The sequence below is a fragment of the Haliotis rubra genome, unplaced genomic scaffold (assembly GCF_003918875.1).
Source record: "Haliotis rubra isolate DU_JTF1 unplaced genomic scaffold, ASM391887v1 Scf270, whole genome shotgun sequence".
NCBI lineage: Eukaryota > Metazoa > Mollusca > Gastropoda > Lepetellida > Haliotidae > Haliotis > Haliotis rubra.
The window spans coordinates 414,109-435,923 of record NW_025766781.1 but is presented as its reverse complement, the minus strand read 5'-3'; the positions used below and the strand labels follow the sequence as shown (position 1 = coordinate 435,923).

The window sequence follows — 21,815 nt, the reverse complement described above, 5'->3', positions numbered from 1 at the left end:
CTCCATCTCCCAACTACCACCCATCTCTCCATCTCCCAACTACCACCCATCTCTTTCATCTCCCAACTACCACCTATCTCTCCACCACCCATCTCTCCAACTACCACCCATCCATCTCCCCCAACTCCACCATGTCTCCATCTCCCAACTACCACCCATCTCCATCTCCCAACTACCACCCCCTCTCTCCCATCTCCACAACTCCCACTCTCCATCTCCCAAACTACCACCTCCATCTCTCCATCTCCCAACTACCACCCATCTCATCTCTCCATCTCCACCACCTGTCTCCATCTCCCAACTACCACCCACATCTTCCATCTCCCAACTATCCACCCATCTCCATCTCCCAACTACCACCCATCTCCCAACTACCACCCATCTCCCATCTCTCCACCCACCTCCCAACTACCACCTCTTCTCCATCTCCCAACCACCACCCATCTCTCCATCTCCATCTCCCAACTACCACCCATCTCTCCATCTCCCAACCCACCTCCCATCTCCAACCCACCCATCTCTCCATCTCCCAACCATACCACCCATCTCTCCATCTCCCAACTCTCTCACCTCTCCATCTCCCACTACCACCCATCTCCCAACTACCACCCATCTCTCCATCTCCCAACTACCACCCATCTCTCCATCTCCACCAACTACCACCCATCTCTCCATCTCCCAACTACCACCCATCTCTCCATCTCCACCCAACTATCACCCTCCCACCCATCTCTCCATCTCCCAACTACCACCATCTCCATCTCATCTCTCACCCATCTCCAAACTACCACCCATCTCTCCATCTCCAACTACCACCCATCTCCCATCTCCCACCCATCTCTCCCACATCTCCCATCAACTACCACCCATCTCTCCATCTCCCCCACCCATCTCCATCTCCCCAACCATCTGTCCATCTCCCAATCTCCCAACTACCACCCATCTCCCATCTCCCAACCACCACCCATCTCCCATCTCCCAACTACCCCATCTCCCACCCATCTCCCACCACCCATCTCTCCATCTCCCAACTACCACCCATCTCTCCATCTCCCCAACTACCACCCATCTCCCACCCACCCATCTCCACTACCACCCATCTCCATCTCCCCAACTACCACCCATCTCTTCATCTCCCAACTACCACCCATCTCTCCATCTCCCAACCCACCATCCCAACTACCACCCATCTCCATCTCCCCATCTCTCCCCAACTACCACCCATCTCCATCTCCCAACTACCACCCATCTCTCCATCTCCCAACTACCACCCATCTCTCCATCTCCCAACTACCACCCATCTCCCATCTCCCAACTACCACCCATCCATCTCCCAACTACCACCCATCTCTCCATCTCCCAACTACCACCCATCTCTCCATCTCCCAACTACTCTCTCAGTCTCCCACTACCACATCTCCCAACTACCACCCACCTCCATTCCCATCTACCACCATGTCTCCATTTCCCAACTACCACCCATCTCCAAACTACCACCCATCCTCCATCTCCCCCACCACCACCATCTCTACATCTCCCAACTACCACCCATCTCCCACCCATCTCTCCATCTCCCCACTACCACCATCTCTACATTTCCCAACTACCACCCATCTCCCACCCATCTCCCCACTACCACTATCTCTACATTTCCCAACTACCATCCAGCTCCCAACTACTACCTATTTCTCTTAATTATCCAAGAACCACTCTACTCAATACCACCCAATAAAATATTTAAAAACCACTTATCAAAAGAACAGAAAAAGGAAAACACACAAAAACATTAACACATTCCTTTAAGAAATAATCAGAGAAACATCCGCACCTCAAAACGTTGTTACAAAACAGAACAGTCTGCTTGTCAGTGCACATACCTTAAATACAACTGGCTACATAAATGTAATTTGCAGAATATTTTTAGATACAAAAACTGCTTGAAGTTGAATGCACGGAGCTAACCAACGTAACATCCAGTATTTTTAGCTTGTCAAAAATAACTCAAGTAATGGACATCGACGAGAAGGTCGACACAGATTTCATCTAATCAATATCACTAACGATGCCGCGTGTCCTAAGCGGTCGGATAGCGGTCGATGGGACAAGATTAGTGCTCAAGTCGAGAAGGCTGCTCGGAGGTGTGTTAGCTGTCCAGAGATTGAGAGATATTAGATTTGGGGCAAATAATACGGAGTGTTGAGTGTGTGCCAGTCGCATATGACAAAATATTGTTTGCGGGGCGAAAACCGTAAGCAATGGATTGGCAGAAAATTGTCTATTTCTTGATGTATATTGCATGAACACCGATCGTGATTGACATATTGGCAACAAAACGCAATTCATTGCTAATGACAGGTTAAGACGATATAGTAGATTGTCCTGATAAGAGGGTCGGTATGTATGCGCTTGTAGACTCGTGTAACGGTTTCGACGTTGCTCGGAGATGGTTTAAACAAGGTTTAATAATGCATGTTTTGTTTATGTTTCTCAGTATTTATGTATTTTGTTGTTTAACTCTGTATTCAGGAATGCGGTCTTTAGATTATAGAGCCTGAATCATATAATCCAGCCGCTACCCGTGAAGATCCGGGTTAGAAACCCATGCTTGTTGTAAGAGACGAATAACGCTGACGTGGTTGACACATGACATCGTATCCCAACTGCGTAAATCGATGTTCGATTTACACACCGCAGCCATGTCGTTATAATATTGACGAGTGCGGCGTAAAACAACAACCAAAACCAATGGCTGATGTAATGAACAACGATCCAACGTACGGTCACGCGGTGTCAACCAAGTCACCGATTTATCAAATTTTCAACCAAATTAAAACAGTGCCTTGTAAAGAGCAACTTTTGGCAAAGTGAAGTAACTTTGGTCGTGAGGAGTCTCTTGAGTTTGAGGGGGCGGTGGTGGTAGTCTAACGGTTACAACGTTCGCTCGTCACGCCGAAAGCCCGGGTTCGATTCCCCATATGGGTACAATATGTGAAGCCCATTTCTGGCGCCAAAAATAACAGCAAACCCTCTCCACCCCAAAAACGACAACGAAAAACAAAATCACCCAAATAGAAAAGGAAAAAATATTCCTGGAAATAAACCCCACCCCACCCCCGGCAACAATGAATCATGACAACCAAACGGCCTAAAGGGGTGTGATTAAAGATTGGGTTCCGGAAACAAAATGCGCGGAACAGATGGAGATGTTTTATAGTTTTTGTATCTCCCACAGGAGAGGTATAAATGTCGAGTCGTAGACCGGTGGCACATCTAAGGATTTGGTGCGTTGTGAGTGTTCACGGAATCAGGCGCGAAATGCGTAGATTATACGACTGCTTCAATCACCACCCCAAATATTGAGTCGTAGTGACCTGGCGGTATGCTTGAAGGGATGGAGAACCTTGAACTTTCATCCACATGTTGATAAGATACAACAAATATGTTTTTGTTTTTGTTGATAACAGGTGCTTATCTAATTTCGTATTGTCCATCATGTGACTTTCGTAACAAGACTAGTCTCATACTGATAACGACAGATACAGTCACTCGTAACACCTCGCATCTTTCCGTAAGTTTCACATCAGTTTGCCCCAAAAGGCAAGAGCTGGACACAAGTGGGATAGATAGTGACTGGGGTAATTTTACTTTGTGATGCACTTCATCAGAGACCACATTTTTTTTATCTTCTACGATAAAATTATAACACTGCGTTTCATATCGGACAGCCGTGAGTGCAATCAGGACAAGTTGTCAAGAAACTACTACCAACATGAATTCACCACCCACTGTGTCGAGGTGACACACACAGGAGAGACGGTCCGAACCTAATTCTTAATGTGAAGTATTTTGATGAGTTGATCGATTTAGAAAAAAAGAACCTAATAAAACAAACCCAAACTAAACCAAATAAAAACAAATGCCAGCCATAGTTAAAATCTAAAAACAAATATATATTTTTCAAGCGTGATAAGAGTCTACATTTTCTACACACACAAAAAAAGTTACAAATTGATAAGCTTGTAACGATACATCAAACTATGGATGGACTGCAACTGTCAATCAATCAAGGCCAATACATCGATGACAAGTTAAGTCTCAATAGTTAAAAAACGTGTATTTCTGAGAAATAATGATTGCATCGAACGCAAAAAAATGAAGGCAAATAATGACAACCATTTACTTTTCCATTCGCTTTGATCCGAAATACACAGTGTGGGTATCCATTCGAAAAATCCTCACTACCTTTTTTACCAATATTATACATATAAGTAAGTGAGTGAGTGAGTTGAGTTTTACGCCGCACTCAGCAACATCCCAGCTTTATGGCGGCGGTCTGTAAATAATCGAGTCTGGACCAGACAATCCAGTGATCAACAGCATGAACATCGATCTGCCCGATGATATGTGTCAACCAAGTCAGCGAGCCTGACCACCCGATCCCGTTAGTCGCCTCTTACGACAAGTATGGGTTACTGAAGGCCAATATTCTAACCCGGACCTTCACAGGTCTTACATATAAGTGGTTCCAGGTGAAAAGGTGCTTGTGAAAATCGAGATGTTCTGGTTCGGTGCCATTAATTACATGGATCAATGCTCATGGTTGAAATCACTAGGATGTTGCGTCCAGACTCGAATATTTGCAAATTACTGAATGACCAACCAACCAACCAACCAACCAAGCAAGCCAAACAAATCACCATCACCACCAACAGAGGTACAGCTTACAACTCACTATGTCATCTGCCAGTTCTTGGGACTTTACTGAAATCTACATATTTTCTTTATATGTTGCAATTAGTACCTAAACTGGAACTGTATTATATACCGACATAAACTACATCACAATACAAGGGGGCGGTGGGGTAGCCTAGTGGTCAAAGCGTTGGCTCGTCACGCCGAAGACCCGGGTTCGAATCCCCACATTGGTACAATGTGGGAAGCCCATTTCTGGTGTCCCCCGCCGTTATGTTGCTGGAATATTGCTAAAAGCGGCGTAAAACCAAACTCAGTCACAATACAAACAACAGAAAAATGTCCCCACTCGCGATCAAGTCGTGATTGCGAGAAGCGCACCTAAAATAATACACACTCGAGGAAGGTTTCAGGACCGGATTGGGGCTCAGTCTGTGAACAATGGCGATAGAGGTTCAATGTTCAGTGCGGGTATTTCCCAATGGCCCGGCATGCGTATATGTACTCATGAACCGTCAGCATCTGAACTAACAGTCAGGACTTACCAACTGAGTTTGACAAGTTGCACATTTTGCAAAAAGAGAAATAATTCTAAGAAATACTCGTCCTCCTCTCGACCGATCCCGTCACTCTCGAATCCATCCAACCTCAGCTCGACACTACCCGTAATAGGCCCCCTCTCGAACTCACCCGTCCTGGGCCTCCTGTCGACCCAACCCGTACCACACTCCGGCGCAGTGATGACTTAGCATAACATCACTGCCACAGGCTAATTTGCATATCATGTGACCGGACTTTTCTCTTGTTTGTAAACAAACGCTTATATTCGTAATAAGAAGAGACTGGCCTTACCTAAGCTTTTCGGCGCGCTCTTCACAATGTTTTACATTGTTATATATATATTCTTCCACAACAGCGACAGTAAGGTTTATGACAGTACATATTTAGATATCAAATTGGCTGCATCGTTTGCTCTCCATCGGCTTCGATGACAGCACGTGGAGCCGTACAACCTATGTAAACAAAGGATCGCTACGCAAATCGAAATAGTGTTACATGTTTTAGGATATTTTCTCAGTGAAACTAAACCATTCTATTAAAGATGTTTAGTTAGATGTTTAGGCTCGTCAAAAATAAAAGAGTTACGAATTATGTACATTATATTGAATGGACGGTGCAAGATGTGACGAATCGTCACATCTTTCAGGCCAGTGGCAGAGGTACTATGCTGGCTGGCCGCATTGAACTCTGGGTAGGAGAGTGAACCCGTCCTTGCGCTCCCTCGCACCTCTCCCAAACCTTTCTAAACTTTATCCGTGTCCCTCTTGACCCCGATCACTGAACCCGTAAATAACCGAGCCCCGACCAGGCAAACCAGTGGTTGATAACATGAACATCGCCATGATTCGATGGTACGCTGTGATCACGATCACTCGCTGCGAATATCAAACTGACAATTTATTCAACTTTTGCCACAAACAAGATCAAGTCTCCCCAGGTCGTTCGTACTTCTCCAAGCTATCAAGTTCACGTTGTCACAACGTTATATTTCCGTTGCTACAACGTTTATTTTGTGGACTCCCATTTACGTTGTGACAACTTTGTGACCTGACGTTGTGATGCTAACGTATTTTACGTTGTTTTAACGTTCTATTTAACATTAATAGTTGAACAGTTTCCCAGTAGTGAACAGTACAGAAACAAAGCAGATATTCACTTTAATGTTTATTCGTCAATTTGCACGTCGTTTTTGTTTGTGTTTGTGCTTTCTGAAGCTGTAGCTGAATAGTGAAGAAAGAATCTCAAAGTGAAACGTTTTACAGAAAACTCTATCGTGACACCAAGTTATAAGAAACGTTGTTATAACGTTGTGAGGAGCACAAAGCATAACGTTTCCCTAACGTAAATTTGCAACGTTGTTATTACGTTGTGACATAGGGTTATAAAATGCCGAATACTAACGTTGTGTCATGACGTTACCAATCTACAACCTTCCCACAACGTTGCGGAAACGTTGTGTGTTAGCTGGGAAATAACCGAACCCCGACCAGAAAACCATGGGTTGAGAGCATGACCAAAACCCACGTCGCCATGATTTGAAGGCACGCTCAGAGCCAGGTCACTCACTGCGAACATCCAACTGACAATTTAGTCAACCGTTACCACAAACAAGATCAGTCTACCTATGTCGTTTGTACTTCAGACATCTGACCAACTTCTCGTATTACACGTACAACAATACATAAAGAGTACTTGGCACGCACAAGTCTTGTTTGGAGAAGGAGTCGGAGAATTGGACACCCGCCACCACTGTCACTGTAGACAATAGCCTCGGTAGGATATAAATTTTCCAGTGTTTCCACAAAAGGGGGTATATATTACCAGAACAGACGTTTATAGCACACCACGACCTTTGGAACAAGTGACACGCAAAGTCAAGTGAATGTCAATTTGTCTTGTCTATCAATTGCTGTTGGAAAAAGCCCAAATTTAACTTCCCACGCCTTCTTTCCCGTGTCCCTACTTAATCGATACCCCAAAACAACATGCTAAATTCAGCCATTAATTCAACATTTAACACTAGACTTCGTCTGTCTCACAAGGGGCGGTGGGATAGCCTAGTGGTTAAAGCGTTCACTCGTCACGTTGAAGACCGGGGTTCAATTCTCCACATGGGCACAATGTGTGAAGCCCATTTCTGTTGTCCCCCGCCGTGATATTGCTGGAATAGGGCTAACAGCGGCGTAAAACTAAACTCACTCACTCACTGGTATCCCCAAACGTGATGTTGCTGAAACTATACTCACTCACTCACTGATATTGTTGGAATATTGTTGACCGTGGCTTTAAATGTGACCACATGTTATAAATATAAGGCGAATATCGGCGACGACAGACAATCATATTTCTGCAACCTTGATCTTTCAACTGTCAGAGAGCAGTCGTATCTTCCCTTCTTGACCCGAATTATTGATGATCTTTCGCGCCATTGGTCTCACAATGTCAAAGGGCTCAGTCCGGCGTAAGTCAGATAATTTGCTGGACTTGGCTCTTTGAGAAATGGCGGAAGTGTTAGGATGAAATCCATTTTGGTGGCTTTTAACGAAATTTGGTTGATGTTTCTCCAACAACAGTTGTCGCCCTTGGTTTGTCCGTTTGATCTGTATTATTCCGTACGTTGCAAGGTGTTACAAAAGTCTGTATATTTGCTCTACGTTTGGCTAACCTGCCATGGTTGTAATTTCCGTTTTGCAGTTATATGTCAATGGCGAAAACCGAGACATCTAGTGTTTGAATTATTCTTTTACGTACATAAGAGTTAGGACTGCACTCCTGTTGCCCTGGAGATTAGCAGAGAGTAGAACACGCTTTGTGTGCGCAATAGGTATTGGTGCCATCGAATAACGCATACTCTCTGAATGTATATAATTTTGAACAAATAATTTATTATAAATTGAAAAGGAGCCCCAGTGAGTTAGGAGATTTCGAATCTGAGGAAATCTAGACGCAGTTCTGTTAGGACTTTGGCACTACAGACAGGGCACTACAGACACTACGGTTCAGAGGCTGTGACAAACTGCAGAATGAACTTCACGTGCACCGTGCCAATAACTACCACAGTCCCTTTGGTGGAAAATGGATTCCGATGCGCACGGATTGCAAAATGTCCAGTCCGTTTTCTTCTTCCAGTATTTCGTCTTCGATATCCGTATTAAATCGACGCCACGTAGTTACAAATACGCTGCTTATATTAACTTGGTTAGAAGGTTAAACAAGTATTTAAGTAAACTTAATGACAATAGGCCACGAACCTTTTAGTCTGGACACGCCCTCGAGACGCTAAAAAAACAATCGCTTCTTTATCGGGCTTTTTTCCAGGTATTATCGGGGCTGGGTCATGACAACGAAATGTGTACCACTCAGAAGACGTTTTTGTTTATTTCATATCATTTCATTGCTAGAGTTGATCTGTTATGCTAGGTCTCTATGTATATATCTTTTGGTCTGGCCAGGTGATAACGGTCACCCTGTCTCATTTAGTCATTTACCCGTGAAAATCCGGGTTAGAATTGATCTTCAGCTATCAATGTTTGTTGTAAGAGGCGACTAACGGGATCGGGGGGTCAGGCTCGCTAGCTTAGTTGACACATCATGTGACATGTCATCGTTTCCCTGTCGCGAAGATCGATGTTCATGCTGTTGATCACTGGATTGTCTGGTCCAGACCTGATTATTTACCGCCGCCATATAGCTGGAATATAACTAACAAGAACTGACTACTCACGGCCCCCACGACTACAGTAATTAGAAGTGAGTGAGTGAGTTTAGTTTTACGCCGCACTCAGCTATATTCCAGCTACATGGCGGCAGTCTGTAAATAATCTAGTCTAGACCAGACAATCCAGTGATCAACAGCATAAGCACCGATCTGCGCAATTGGGAACCGATGACATGTGTCAACCAAGTCAGCGAGTCTGACCATCCGATCCCATTAGTCGCCTCTTACGACAAGCATGGGTTACTGAAGATCAATATTCTAACCCGGACCTTCACGGGTTAAGCGAATGAGTGAGAATGGTTTTGCGTTGCTTTTAGCAATATAATACAGCAATATCACGGCGGACTTCTCAACATGATCATCACAAATTTGGAAATTGCCGCTCAAAATCGCGTTTGGAGAAGCATTGTGTTTTTCCAATGACATAACCTATTTAAATTATCCGCAATATGTACTTGGAGATACGATTATTAGAAGAACTGTGATTTTTGGAGTCTAACCGTCGTTACAGTCGCCGGAAGGAACATCCGTCCAAACAAACGCTGGGCGAATAATCACGCCTACAGAGCTGGCGGACAGGTGAGTTTAGAAAATTTATCGAGCCCTATCGATGTGTGAGATGCAACACAAATGCAACTAGCCTATGACTGAGAGAAAGTCGATTGAGTGAGTGAGTGAGTTCAGTTTTACGTCGCTTTTATCAATCTTCCAGCAATATCACGGCGGGGGACATCAGAAATGGGCTTCACACATTGTACTAATGTGGGGAATCAAACCCTGGTCTTCGGCGTGGCGAGCGAACGCTTTCACCACTGAGCCATCCCATCGCCCCGAGAGAAGGTCGAGAATGAGGGAGTTGGGTTTTCCGCCACTTGGAACAGAATTTCACTGATACAACATCGTTTTCTGCGGGTGGGATGCCCAAAATGATGCAGGACTAACGTTTACATTATTGGTGAAACCTACGAACATGGTTCAGAGAAACCTGAAAATATTAATGGGACGAGCCGGTACTCGAACCCATGGCCACAATCATTGGTTTCTTGCTTTCTGTCCAACGAATTGCGGTGCCCTTAGACCCACAACTCCGAGAGGTGAGTGAGTGAGACAAAGTCGAGTAGTGTGGGAGTGAGTTTAGTTTTACGACACTTTTAGCAATATTCCAGCAATATCACGACGGGGGACACCAGAAATGGGTTTCACAAACTGTAGCCAAGTGGGGAAACGAACCCGGGTTTCGGCGTGACGAGCGAACGTCTGGGATATCTCTGTAATGCGAACCCACACTCCCAAAATCTGTCAGGCTATTGACTTAACATATTTACCGAGGTCAACTTATGGCAGGTTTCTCGAGTTAGCGAGGCGAAAAATTGTGTACTATAAGTAACAGGAATCACTTGGTAACATTGATGCACATGCTAAAAATACGCAAACAAAAGGAGACACAAAAAGTATTACACATCAGCAAAACACTATCGTACGATGAGCTTACAGCCGTCCGACTAAAGTCTAGGTCACCGCGACCTTTCAGTATGTCGGTCATTCACGTAATGAACATGTACGAGCAACGGAAGAGTACCAGGGGCTGACGCTCTGGCATACTCGGTGATATATACATGTGTCAATCACTGTACATTTCTCAGGACCTACATCCGACTTCCTGAATACAAACGTGACGAACGGCAGACTTTGGGGTCCAGTGGTGAAGTACCTATCATAAAAGTATGTCTGTTTGTTTGTTGTTTAACGCCGCACTCAGCAATATTCTATCTATATGACGGCAGTCTGTAAATAATCGAGTCTGGAACAGACAATCCAGTGGGGAAACAATGGCATGCATCAGCGTAGTCAGCGAGCCTGACCACTCTATCGTCTTCGTAGGCGTTCCCGACAAGAATGGGTTTATTGAAACCAGTTCTTACCCGGATCTTCGCGGCTATTATCACATATGTGGTATATTTATGTTGATTATTGACATGAAAAGCTGAATGTTGTAATACGCCGCACTATTCGAGACACATCAGTGAGTGAGTGAGAATAGTTTTACGCCGCTTTCAGCAATATCAAAGAAGGATGACACCAGAAATGGGCTTCACAAATTATACCCATTTGGGGACTCAAACCCGGGTCTTCAGAGTGCCGAGCGCACGCTTTAACCACTAGGCTACCCCACCGCCTCTTCGAGATATATCACGGCTGGCTGGCGAATGGTTAAGAGCATGAGCAACGAGTCATCCCGTCGGGTGTGACGATCAGTCAGTCGGTCAGGTTAATCGTTAACTAATTCAGATTGGGGAAAGTCTCTCACACCAGTATAGTGCTGCCGAACCAAGGATCATAACCGGTCCGAATATGGGATTCAAACCCACGACTACAGGATCCGGACATGGCCACGGGAATTCCACAGAACTGCGGCCCGAAGATAACTAGCACTGTTTGTGTGTTGCATACCGCGGCGCTCAGCAATATTCGCGTAATATGAATGCTGTCTGTGAATAATCGAGTCTGGAGTAGACTGTCCAGGACTGAAATCAAGAGCATCCATCTACGCAATTGAGAAGTCAGCGAACCTCACCACCCGATCCCCTTAGTCGCTGCCTAAAGGCACAATAAGTTGCTGTGGTTGTGCTGGGCCCATACATCAAACAACCGAAAATTTTGGTACGCTATGAAAATAAAATAAAATAAACAAGAAGAAAAGAAAAACCTCTGTAACAAGGATCACGTAACATGTAACGACCAAAAGCGGTGGGATGTCAACTTCATTATTAAACCCGGATTTCTGCAGCTTGAGTCACTGGTGACATTTTACCAACGACCGTGATGACGAAAATGATCACGATTGGACATATATTTTTGGCCATGACGGTCTCCCAAAACATCACAGCAATTATTTGAATATGACAACGTTTGAAAGGACGGGAAGACGGAAGGTTACGACTCGCTTCTATATTCCTTCTCTATTAAGTTCCCACATTAAATTCAATATCAATGTTGAAACAGAATCTGTGCTAGTTAATTCCCGTGAAAGGACTGCACACCATATTATACATATGTAACATACCCAAATCCTTTATTGGTGAGATTCAATATCCAACTAACCCTGGAATATCAGACTCATGTAGAACTCCCAATGTGATTCTCACGACCTTAAAGGAGAATACGAGTGAATTGCAATAATTTGATGGATGAAAGATAAAGTCATCAGAAACATATTCCCAAATTTTCAATTAAAACTTATGTATAATTATGTTTTAATCGCGAAAACAGTTTCTGTAAATCTCAGCTTCGGCCATTATGCATATTTCGCTGGAACCCACGTGACCTTTCCGCTCGTGACGTCAAATGTGCCTGGAGTCCGCCATATTGCCAAAGACCAAGCGCTACAGAATATCCTTTACAATATATCAAAAGTTTTGTTTTCGTTCATATTCTCCTTTGAGAATGATGGGGCGGTGGAGTAGCCTATGGGAAAAGCGTTCGCAGGTCACTTCGAAGGACCAGGATCGATTCCCAACATTGGTAGAATCGGTGAATTCCATATCTGATATTCCCGGTCGTGACATTGCAGGAATACTGCTACACGTGGTTTTAACGAATACTCTCTCACTCTCTTCTTGACGCAAGGAGTCACGGTGACTCAGAGTTTTGAAGACAAGGCGAAATCCTGAAACTCTCATTTGAACCACACCGCGAGTTCAAGGGTACGAACGTACAGCGCGACATCCTATACCAACGACGGGTTGGATGTTATTTATTATTTTTGGTAAACAGTTCTTTATCTGTCCGGGCAACATGGACATGAACGCCCAGTCATTGTTGTGGGACACGGATGTTTGACGGTGCGGAAACCGGTCCTTGTTTTGATGTAAATGATACGTGTATCTCGATATCCTTACTGTTACCGTGTTTAGAAACATGTTTTCAGAATGGATTAGCATCGTGTTTTATTATGAGTGAGTGAATTTTGTTTTACGCCGCACTCTGCAATATTCCAGTTATATGGCGGTGGTCTGTAAATAATCGAGTCTGGACCAGACAACCCAATGATCAGCAGCATGAGCATCGATCTACGCCAATGGGATACAGTGGCATGTGTCAACCAAGTAAGCAAGCCCGACCACCGGATCCCGTTAGTCGCCTCTTACGACAAGCATGGGTTACTGAAGATCAATTCTAACCCGGATCTTCACGGGTCGTTTTGTTATGAAATTATATGTATAAGTGAATGTTGTTTAACGCCGTAGTTTACAAGGTTCAAACTAACCATGGTACCCTGTAGAGTGAGTATGGTTTAACGCCGTAGCGTACAAGGTTCAAACTATACCATGGTACCCTGTTGAGTGAGTATGGTTTAACGCCGTAGCGTACAAGGTTCAAACTATACCATGGTACCCTGTAGAGTGAGTATGGTTTTACGCCGTAACGTACAAGGTTCAAACTATACCATGGTACCCTGTAGAGTGAGTATGGTTTTACGCCGCAGCTTACAAGGTTCAAACTATACCATGGTACCCTGTAGAGTGAGTATGGTTTTACGCCGCTTTCAGCAAATTCCAGCAATATCATGGTGGAATGGCAACCTGTGAAAAATCTAGAGTTGGATGTCAAGTAAACACAATCATTAGTAATGTGACGCTGAAAAACGCTGATCCACGCCTTGAGTATGTCAATGATTCACTGACCCAGATAAGGGGCTCATCATATGATCAGTGAGTGAGTTTTTTACGCCGCTTTCAGCAATATTCCACCAATATCACGGCGAGGGACACTAGATATGGGGCTTCACACATTGTTACCCATGTTGGGAATCGAACCCGGGTTTTCGGCGTGACGAGCAAACGCTTTAACCACTAGGCTACCCCACCGCCCCGTATTACAACAGTGTCATTGCGTGTTTACTACAGTGTGTTCCATACATTTACAGACAAAATCACCAATTATTCAGCTCGATGCATTAAGGGATATTCAGAGCTGTTACACGAAACCCATTATGTATCATTCATAAGTTATTTCCCCGAGAAGCTTCCATATCCCAATATCAGTATCTGCTGTCCCCTGCACATGTGTAACTAGACGATTACCAACTGGGCTTAAGACATCACGCTTGCTCCCTGAATGTGTATTAATAAGCTGAACACTGAAAGACGTCACTCGGACTACTGTCTAATTAGACGTCATGCCGATGGCATAATTCCCCTACCCCCTGTTGTGACAAGCCACTAAGTGGTACCTCTAGCCCCTCGCCTGGCTGTTCTGTTAGCTGTACTCACTCCCCTGTAACTGGATTAACTGCTGCTAAGCTGTTAACTATGTAGGGGGTGAGGTGTTGGTAAAAAAAAAAGCAAAACAAAAGCCATAAATTATGAAGCGGGAAGCAATATGTAGATAGAGACGAAAGATTAAACGCCTTGAACTAGAGTATACATGTTATGTGACAGAAATCTTGACTCATACTGTGTGCCATTGGACATATGATGGACAATATGTATGTCGCATAAAAACAACTGATCTGACTCTACCTTCAAGATCTGAATCAATACATTTGTGAATGTAAATAAATATAGAATCTTCATATTTGTTTTGTCCATTAGCTACTATTATCTCCCTAAGTATCGGTACTCACTACCAACACCTAACCTAACGAGCTTACGAGTTAATTAATAGTAGCAGTTAATCCCGCTACAGAGGAGTGAGTAGTTAATCCAGCTACAGGGGAGTGAGTACAGCTAACAGAACAGCCAGGCGAGGGGCTAGAGGTACTACTTAGTGGCTTGTAACAACAGGGGGCTAGGGGGACGGGGGATAGAGGGGTGGAGTCATGCCGATACGTTGATTTGGAGGTATGCAGACTCGTGACTTGCTCAACCGTCAGTGTCAATTTCAAGCACTATCGATCTTCTTCAGCCATCATGAGACAGTTGGCACGTTTGTTGACAAGCAGCTGTGTCCAGCACGCGCATATCGATACATGTATATTTCACGTTATTGAGTTTCTCGGGAACAATCTTACAGTGTTGACATCTAGCCATCTGTGTACATATTCCGTCGACAAGCAGAATATGATTTATGTATTCATTGAATACGAGACTGTTGCGGTGCTCATATTTAGATTTCGCCCACAGCGGAAAATATATTTACACATTGAATTCATTGTGCTTATGGAATGATATTGCGAAATAATCACGACATATTGCATTGCCTACGCGGTAGATAGGACTCTCTTACTTAATGTATATCTCAACGAAGTGATCGGTTTGTTTGGGGGTCACAGAGGTGAGGGTGGCTTGGGTTGAACATCGCGTTCAAGGTTATTGCACTCATGTTCGTTTTGTTTGTTTGATGTTTAACGCCGCACTCAGCAATATTCTGGACAAGACAATCCAGTGATCAACAGCATGAGCATCTATCTACGCAATTGGGATACGATGACATGTGTCAACCAAGTCAGCAAGCCCGACCACCCGATCCCGTTAGTCGCCTCTCACGACAAGCATTGGTTGTTGAAGACCGATTCTTCTATCCATGTTCTAGTCCGGACTATCGTTTTAGTGCTTGCCCTCATAGATAACCTCTCCGCAGTTAAGCATGGATACTCCACCTCGACACAATATACTGACTCTGAGCCGACCAGTCCTTGTGTACATGACGTACGTATTTCAACAGACGCTCTAACAATTAACCACGGGCCATCCAGCTAGCATAATAGTGAGTTAGTTTTATGCCACTTTTAGCCATATTCCAGCAATATCACAGCGGAGGACACCAGAAACGGACTTTACATATTGTAACCATGTGGGGAATCGAACCCGGTTCTTCGGCGTGACTAGCGAACGTTTTAACCACTAGGCTACCCCACCGCCCCTTCTAACATAATAATAAACCGTACATCAAGTTATTCACTCATCAAGTATCTTTTAAATGACGCATCTATACCACTCCTGAAGGTCGTCATGCTCAGGCAAATAGGTATAATTAGCTGTGGGATCGCTTTATTTAGCGTAGGGCACGAAGTTCACTGCGCTGCATTTAATTGCCTGAACGCATTCCATGCACAAAGAATAGTGATGACGCCCTATGTGATGTCTTAGACCTGGCATGTAAACAGAATGCGCAATGTCCCACAAGAACACATCTAGTAAATCCGCCTTTATCAGAAATGATGACGGCACGACAAGCATGCCGCCGTTCACCTAATAATATCTGAAGTGTACAACAGATAGGGTGAGCTGGTTAGTTTTGGTTAAATGTCGCTTTGCGCCGGATTCACACAGATCATTTGTGTGTGCGCTTAAAAGGGAGAGGGAACGAGTTCAGCTGGGTTCCGTCTCTCATATCGCAATATGAGTGTAAGCTGACGACGCGCAAAAGGTGCCGGGAATCAGTTTACAAGTGGGTGAGTTCTGTTTAACGCACTTTGTACAATGTTCAAGTTCAGCGAGGGGCGGTGGGGTAGCCTAATGGTTAAGCGTTCGCTCGTCACGCCGAAGACCCGAGTTCGATTCCCCACATGGGTACAATGTGTGAAGCCCATTTCTGGTGTCCCCCGCCGTGATATTGCTGGAAATTGCTAAAAGCGGCGTAAAACCAAACTCACTCACTCACTCAAGTTTAGCGTGTCAACGTCGCGAGGGAGGAGATCCCGAAGTAATGCACATCTTTGACGCTAACCACTTCGACGATTACGACGAGTACGGGCATGATGCGATAAAACCAAGACACATAATCGTGACAAACCGGAATTCGAACCCAGGAGAACAGGTTCCATACACGCCTAAGGGACACAACTCTGCACAATGATCTTGAGTTACGACGGTGCCCCTAGTTTTATGAAACATACTTATGAAACCCACTTGTGTCCGCAGGTGTATTGTGGGTGAGTGAGTTTGTAACACCATCTGTGATATGGCGGTCTCTGTGTTGGCTTTATCGTACATTAAAAATGACTCGTATCATTGATTATGATATCATGATTATCATCATCACTATATCACTGATATGTGAGGTATGTGATAAAGGTTAATATTTCAGATTTACAACCAGTGTTACGCGAGAAGTAAGTGTGCCGAATGAGTATGGTTTTACGTCCCTTTTAGCAACCAATATTCCAGCAATATCTCGGGGAAAAGAGAATTGGCTTTACACATTGTATCGATGTGTGGAAATCGAACCCGGATGTTCGGCGTGACCAGCGAACGCCTTAACCATTAGGCTACCCCACCGATTCATGTGTATTGTACGCGTTACACACCCCAGTCGACCGAAAACATTTTAGTGGATGTCGTTTAATGCCACACAAAATATTTCATCCATGTCGCAAAGGCTTGTAGTGAGTTTAGTTTTACGCCGCACTCAGCAATAGTCCAGCTATATGGCGGCGGTCTGTATATGATCGACTCCGAGTCACGCAAACCGCTGACTGAGAGCATGAGCAGCGATCAATGTCAACGGAATGATCATACGAAATTACATGACGCAGAGCCTGACCACCCAATCCACATTTTAGTTGGGTTCCCACGACGCGCATTAGGTTATTGGGATCTCTTCGGGCGGTAATTCCTAAAGATTGAATACATCAGGGCTCTGCAAAATACACCACAACCACTTCGAAACCGGGGGCGCTGGGGTAGCCTTGTGGTTAAAGCGTTCGCTCGTCACGCCGAAGACCCGGGTTCGATTCCCCACATGGGTATACTGTGTGAAGCTCATTTCTGGTGTCCCCCGCTGTGATATTGCTGGAATGTAATATCGCTAAAAGCGGCGTAAAATTAAACTTACTCACTCACTCTTCGAAACCAGCAATATCACTGCAACGACTACCACGTTTGACGTACATTTACAACCGTCGTTGTTGGTGATCGCTATATGCCTGGGAAGGTTTGCACAGATGGGTCTCCCAATCTCTGACATGGCAGATTTCAGTTTGAAATACTGCCGTGTTATCTTTGTCAGGGTCGGTGTCGAACAAGTGTTTCTACAGCTAAACGGTAAATACACGAATTACACATCAAAGTAACGTATGCCCTGCTCAGTTGATACAGGTGACAGTAAAGTAATCATCCTATATCAAGGCTCCAGTGAAGGCAAATGTGAAGTGAATTTGTTGTATAATGTTTGTACATACAAAGTCAATATTAACTGGATACATATATACCAAAGGCGAGGAACGTTGACAGGTTATCGAGGCTTTCAAACAGCAAACGCTTTCACCACTAGGCTTTCCCACCGTCCCAACTTAGTTTTGTGAGTGATGTTATACCTGGCGTGCCTTCAGTGAGTGAGTTTAGTTTTACGCCTTTTTTAGCAATATTCCAGCAATATCACGGCGGGGGACACCAGAAATGGATTTCACACATCGTGCCCATGTGGGGAATCGAACCCGAGTCCACGGCGTGACGAGCGAACGAGTGTATTGAGTTAGTGAGTGCAATGTGGGAGGACAGGCCCACCTAATATAGAATCCCTCGACATTTTAATTGAAACCCACGAGCACATGCATGGTGTCAAATATCATGATATAAGATTCACATCCACGAACGTCAGCCCAGCGAAAAGCCTTCCATGTATATCAAGCAAAGGTACAAGAAAGTACATATGTTTAAACAAAAAATAAATGAGAATAAGTGACAATTGTTTTAATTTTTTCTAGCAGTCTTTCATCGTATCTTCCTGCATATCTAGTAGGAAATCCCATTGATCGAGGATCATCTCACTACGCCAAGACGCGGTACGCGCGCCACGCCCACCATCTTTCTCTGTCACATCACACCTGACCTTCACGCCCCCTGACCTCAGCAATGACCTGAGACTGACCTGAGACTGACCACATCTTGACCACGAATGTTTGAGAATCTGACTGATGTGCCTATCCCTAGTTAATCCTAACATATTTTATGAGTAAGGGTATAGGTTATGAAACATTTTTCGAGCCACTTACACTTGGCGACTTTGAGCGCCAGATTACGGAAGGTGGGTGGGTTGGCGGTGGGCGATGGAGCGTGAAGTTCGAACCTGAACACATTAACCACTGAGCTACCTCAACCACTCCTTACTTCCGATATATGTGTTTCGATTCGGTATCTTAATATAACAGTGCTTCTGGCGTTTCCGCTTTGCATGAATTGAATGAAACCATAGAGCCATAGAGCTACAACGTAAGTTGCAACGGAAAGTGAGTGAGTGAGTTTAGTTTTACACCCTTTTAGCAATATTCCAGCAATATCACGGCCGGGGACACCAGAAATGGGCTTCACGCATTATACCCATGTAGGGAAATTGAACCCGGGTCTTCAGCGTGGCGAGAGAACGATGTAACCATTAGGCTACCCCACCGCCCAAGCAACTGGAAGAATACACCCACGTTAAATCACTATACGAATTAAAATATCGGATTATATATATGCTTATATCTTAACTTTGAAAACGAGATATTGTCGTTAACCAATTTAATATCAACTATAAGGTTGAATGTGTTAGTTGATTATGGTTAGTAACGATTGTCAGTCAACTGTACAAACGCAATAAATTATACCACTCAAAATAAGTTAAGGGCCACCAAGTCTGTCATACTAACGTTAACTGCCATGACGTATACTATCTAAACAAAGAAAAGGACCACCTGATTCTTCACTAGTGTTTCATATCACTATAGTTGAAGTGTCATATCATATCTGATCAACAATGATAACATGAAAAGAATTAGGTGGCCCTTAACTTCTTTTGATCAATAACTGTCTTGGTTCGACAGTTACACAGAAATTACCACACTTGCACATCAAACCGTAAGCAACACTCAGCCTACCAAATCAGGTTGCGTCCAAAGTGCACATAGTGAAAGTATTTTCAAAACATGCACGTCCCAGTTTTCAAGCTGTTGTTTCTCAAAACGTACCTAAACAAAATTCACACAAAGCTTCGTGTTACCTTTATCCTTATGGTGATGATGGTGGTGGACGGCCGAGTGTAACATGGACGAAAACTTGTTGGTCAGCTTGACCGGTGAGCCGATGGTCACCATGGCCGTCTATTCGATTGACTCCCACAAGTAAAAATATCCGATAGTTGGTAAGGCGGTGGTTCGCTCCGGAGCTTGGGGTCGTACTTGCTCGGTGATGTAAACACAAGTGAATGTGCTCAGGGATAGATTCTGGAGCATGTGATAAGCGGGCCTGTCCTGCTTATTTCGTGCCCAGGTCGCCGAACCGTTGCGAATAGGTACGTAGTGCGCCCAAAACAGGGTGACGCCAGGCTGTGTCCTATGTAAACAAATTGCTGATTGACTGGGACTGTCGGTATAGTCTCACCAAGCTGGGATGGACTGTAACCTATTCTATTGGGGCTTCCTGTTGCCAGTTTGACAGTAGGAGTGACATTCACAAACGTTGAATTTTCAGTCTTTTTATCTTTCTGGATAATGGAGGGGCGGTGGGGTAGTGGTTAGAGTGCTCGCTCGTCACGCCGAAAACCCGGGTTCATTTCTCCGTATGGGTACACTGTGGTAAGCCCAGTTCTGGGATGTTGCTGGTGATGGATGTGACTTAGACGGTATGATTATCAATAATTATCGGAGCTGAGTATATGTATATAGTGTGTGTGTGTTTGTCGGCAGTTTAGGAGATAGATGTGAATTACATGATAATCAATTATTTTCAGAGCTGAGGTGCGTGTGTGTGTGTGAGAGAGAGAGAGAGAGAGAGAGAGAGAGAGTGTGTGTGTGTGTGTGTGTGAGAGAGTTAAGAAAACAAATAGTGCCAGCCTCAAGCGAAAAACATGGAGAGTGAATTTTCTCTGTGATATTGTTGGAATATTGTTGAAAGTGTCACAAGACATTACTCACTCATTTCACACTGCTTTCTGTACACTTGCTTACATTCCGGTATTCGGCCCCCGTGTCAATCAAAAGACGTTATGTCATGTACATTTATAGCGTATAGTTATAACAAATGTGGTCTCTTTGTAGAGGTGCTATGTATGTCATCGATAATAATAATATAATAATGGTTATTTATAAAGCCACTGTATTCACGCACCCGTGACTCCCAAGTTAACCTAAACTGATTCTGAGGCGCCAGGTTACCACTCATGTGACTTATCCCACCGGGTACCCATTCCCTGCTGGGTGAACAGAGGTAATTTTTTGACAAAACTCACTTGCGTGTGGTGAGACCATATGTGTCAAGTGTGATTCGTTGTGGGGCAGGATTGAAAGAAACTCTCAGGAGTCAAGCTGCCAAACACGCTCAACCACCCACGGACTCTCCGTGACCAACGTTAGTTTACTTTAACTGATCTGTGACCTGGGCTCTAGGCAACTTGACCACACATCACCGCATAATAACTGGGCCAGTAAAGAAGGAAATTGCTAATTGTCCATATGCAGTGTTAAAAGACCTCTGAATTGTAAGAAATGGGGAAGCATACCCCCCCCCCCTTTTCCTTTGAAAATAGTAATACATTTTGTATGTCACGTTGGCTAGGTGGGTTCTTCGCTGAGTTTGTGTGCTGGCGATTAAGTGTATCACTCTGAAATGTGGGTTCGATCCCCGGATACTCAACCCCAGAAGTACTACAACATGTACTGAGAAAGCAAAATCCCAATCATAACATATGTTACAAAGTAATGATTGTTTCCAAATTTGCTTGCCAGGTGCCCTTATTTTGGAATCCTTGACAAATACCCCCGCTTCTTTCCCGAGAGGGTATTAGAAAGTACAAAAGCATACATAGTCAAATTAAAACTTCAGGTAAATGTTGCTATACTAAAATCACGAGCTTGTCGCAAAAATGTACATTAAATTTCATTTCTGCATCATTATCCACAGTGGAAGTCTCGTTAAGTATCTGA

General features: G+C 44.2%; 1 protein-coding gene across 2 annotated transcripts in view; it reads right to left on the bottom strand.

Annotated features, from left to right (window-relative positions):
- LOC124280641 (serine/threonine-protein phosphatase 2A 55 kDa regulatory subunit B alpha isoform-like) overlaps nt 1-20,207 on the bottom strand; it is a 39,142-nt gene extending 18,935 nt beyond the window's left edge. The window contains exon 1 of one of the 2 annotated variants that reach the window (XM_046716622.1): nt 19,895-20,207. In XM_046716622.1, the coding sequence (XP_046572578.1) occupies nt 19,895-19,988 (94 nt within the window). In that variant the 5' untranslated portion in view covers nt 19,989-20,207. The remainder of the gene's footprint in view (nt 1-19,894) is intronic. The other variant, XM_046716623.1, reaches the window with a different exon arrangement.
- Between the last annotated feature and the right edge of the window lie 1,608 nt (nt 20,208-21,815).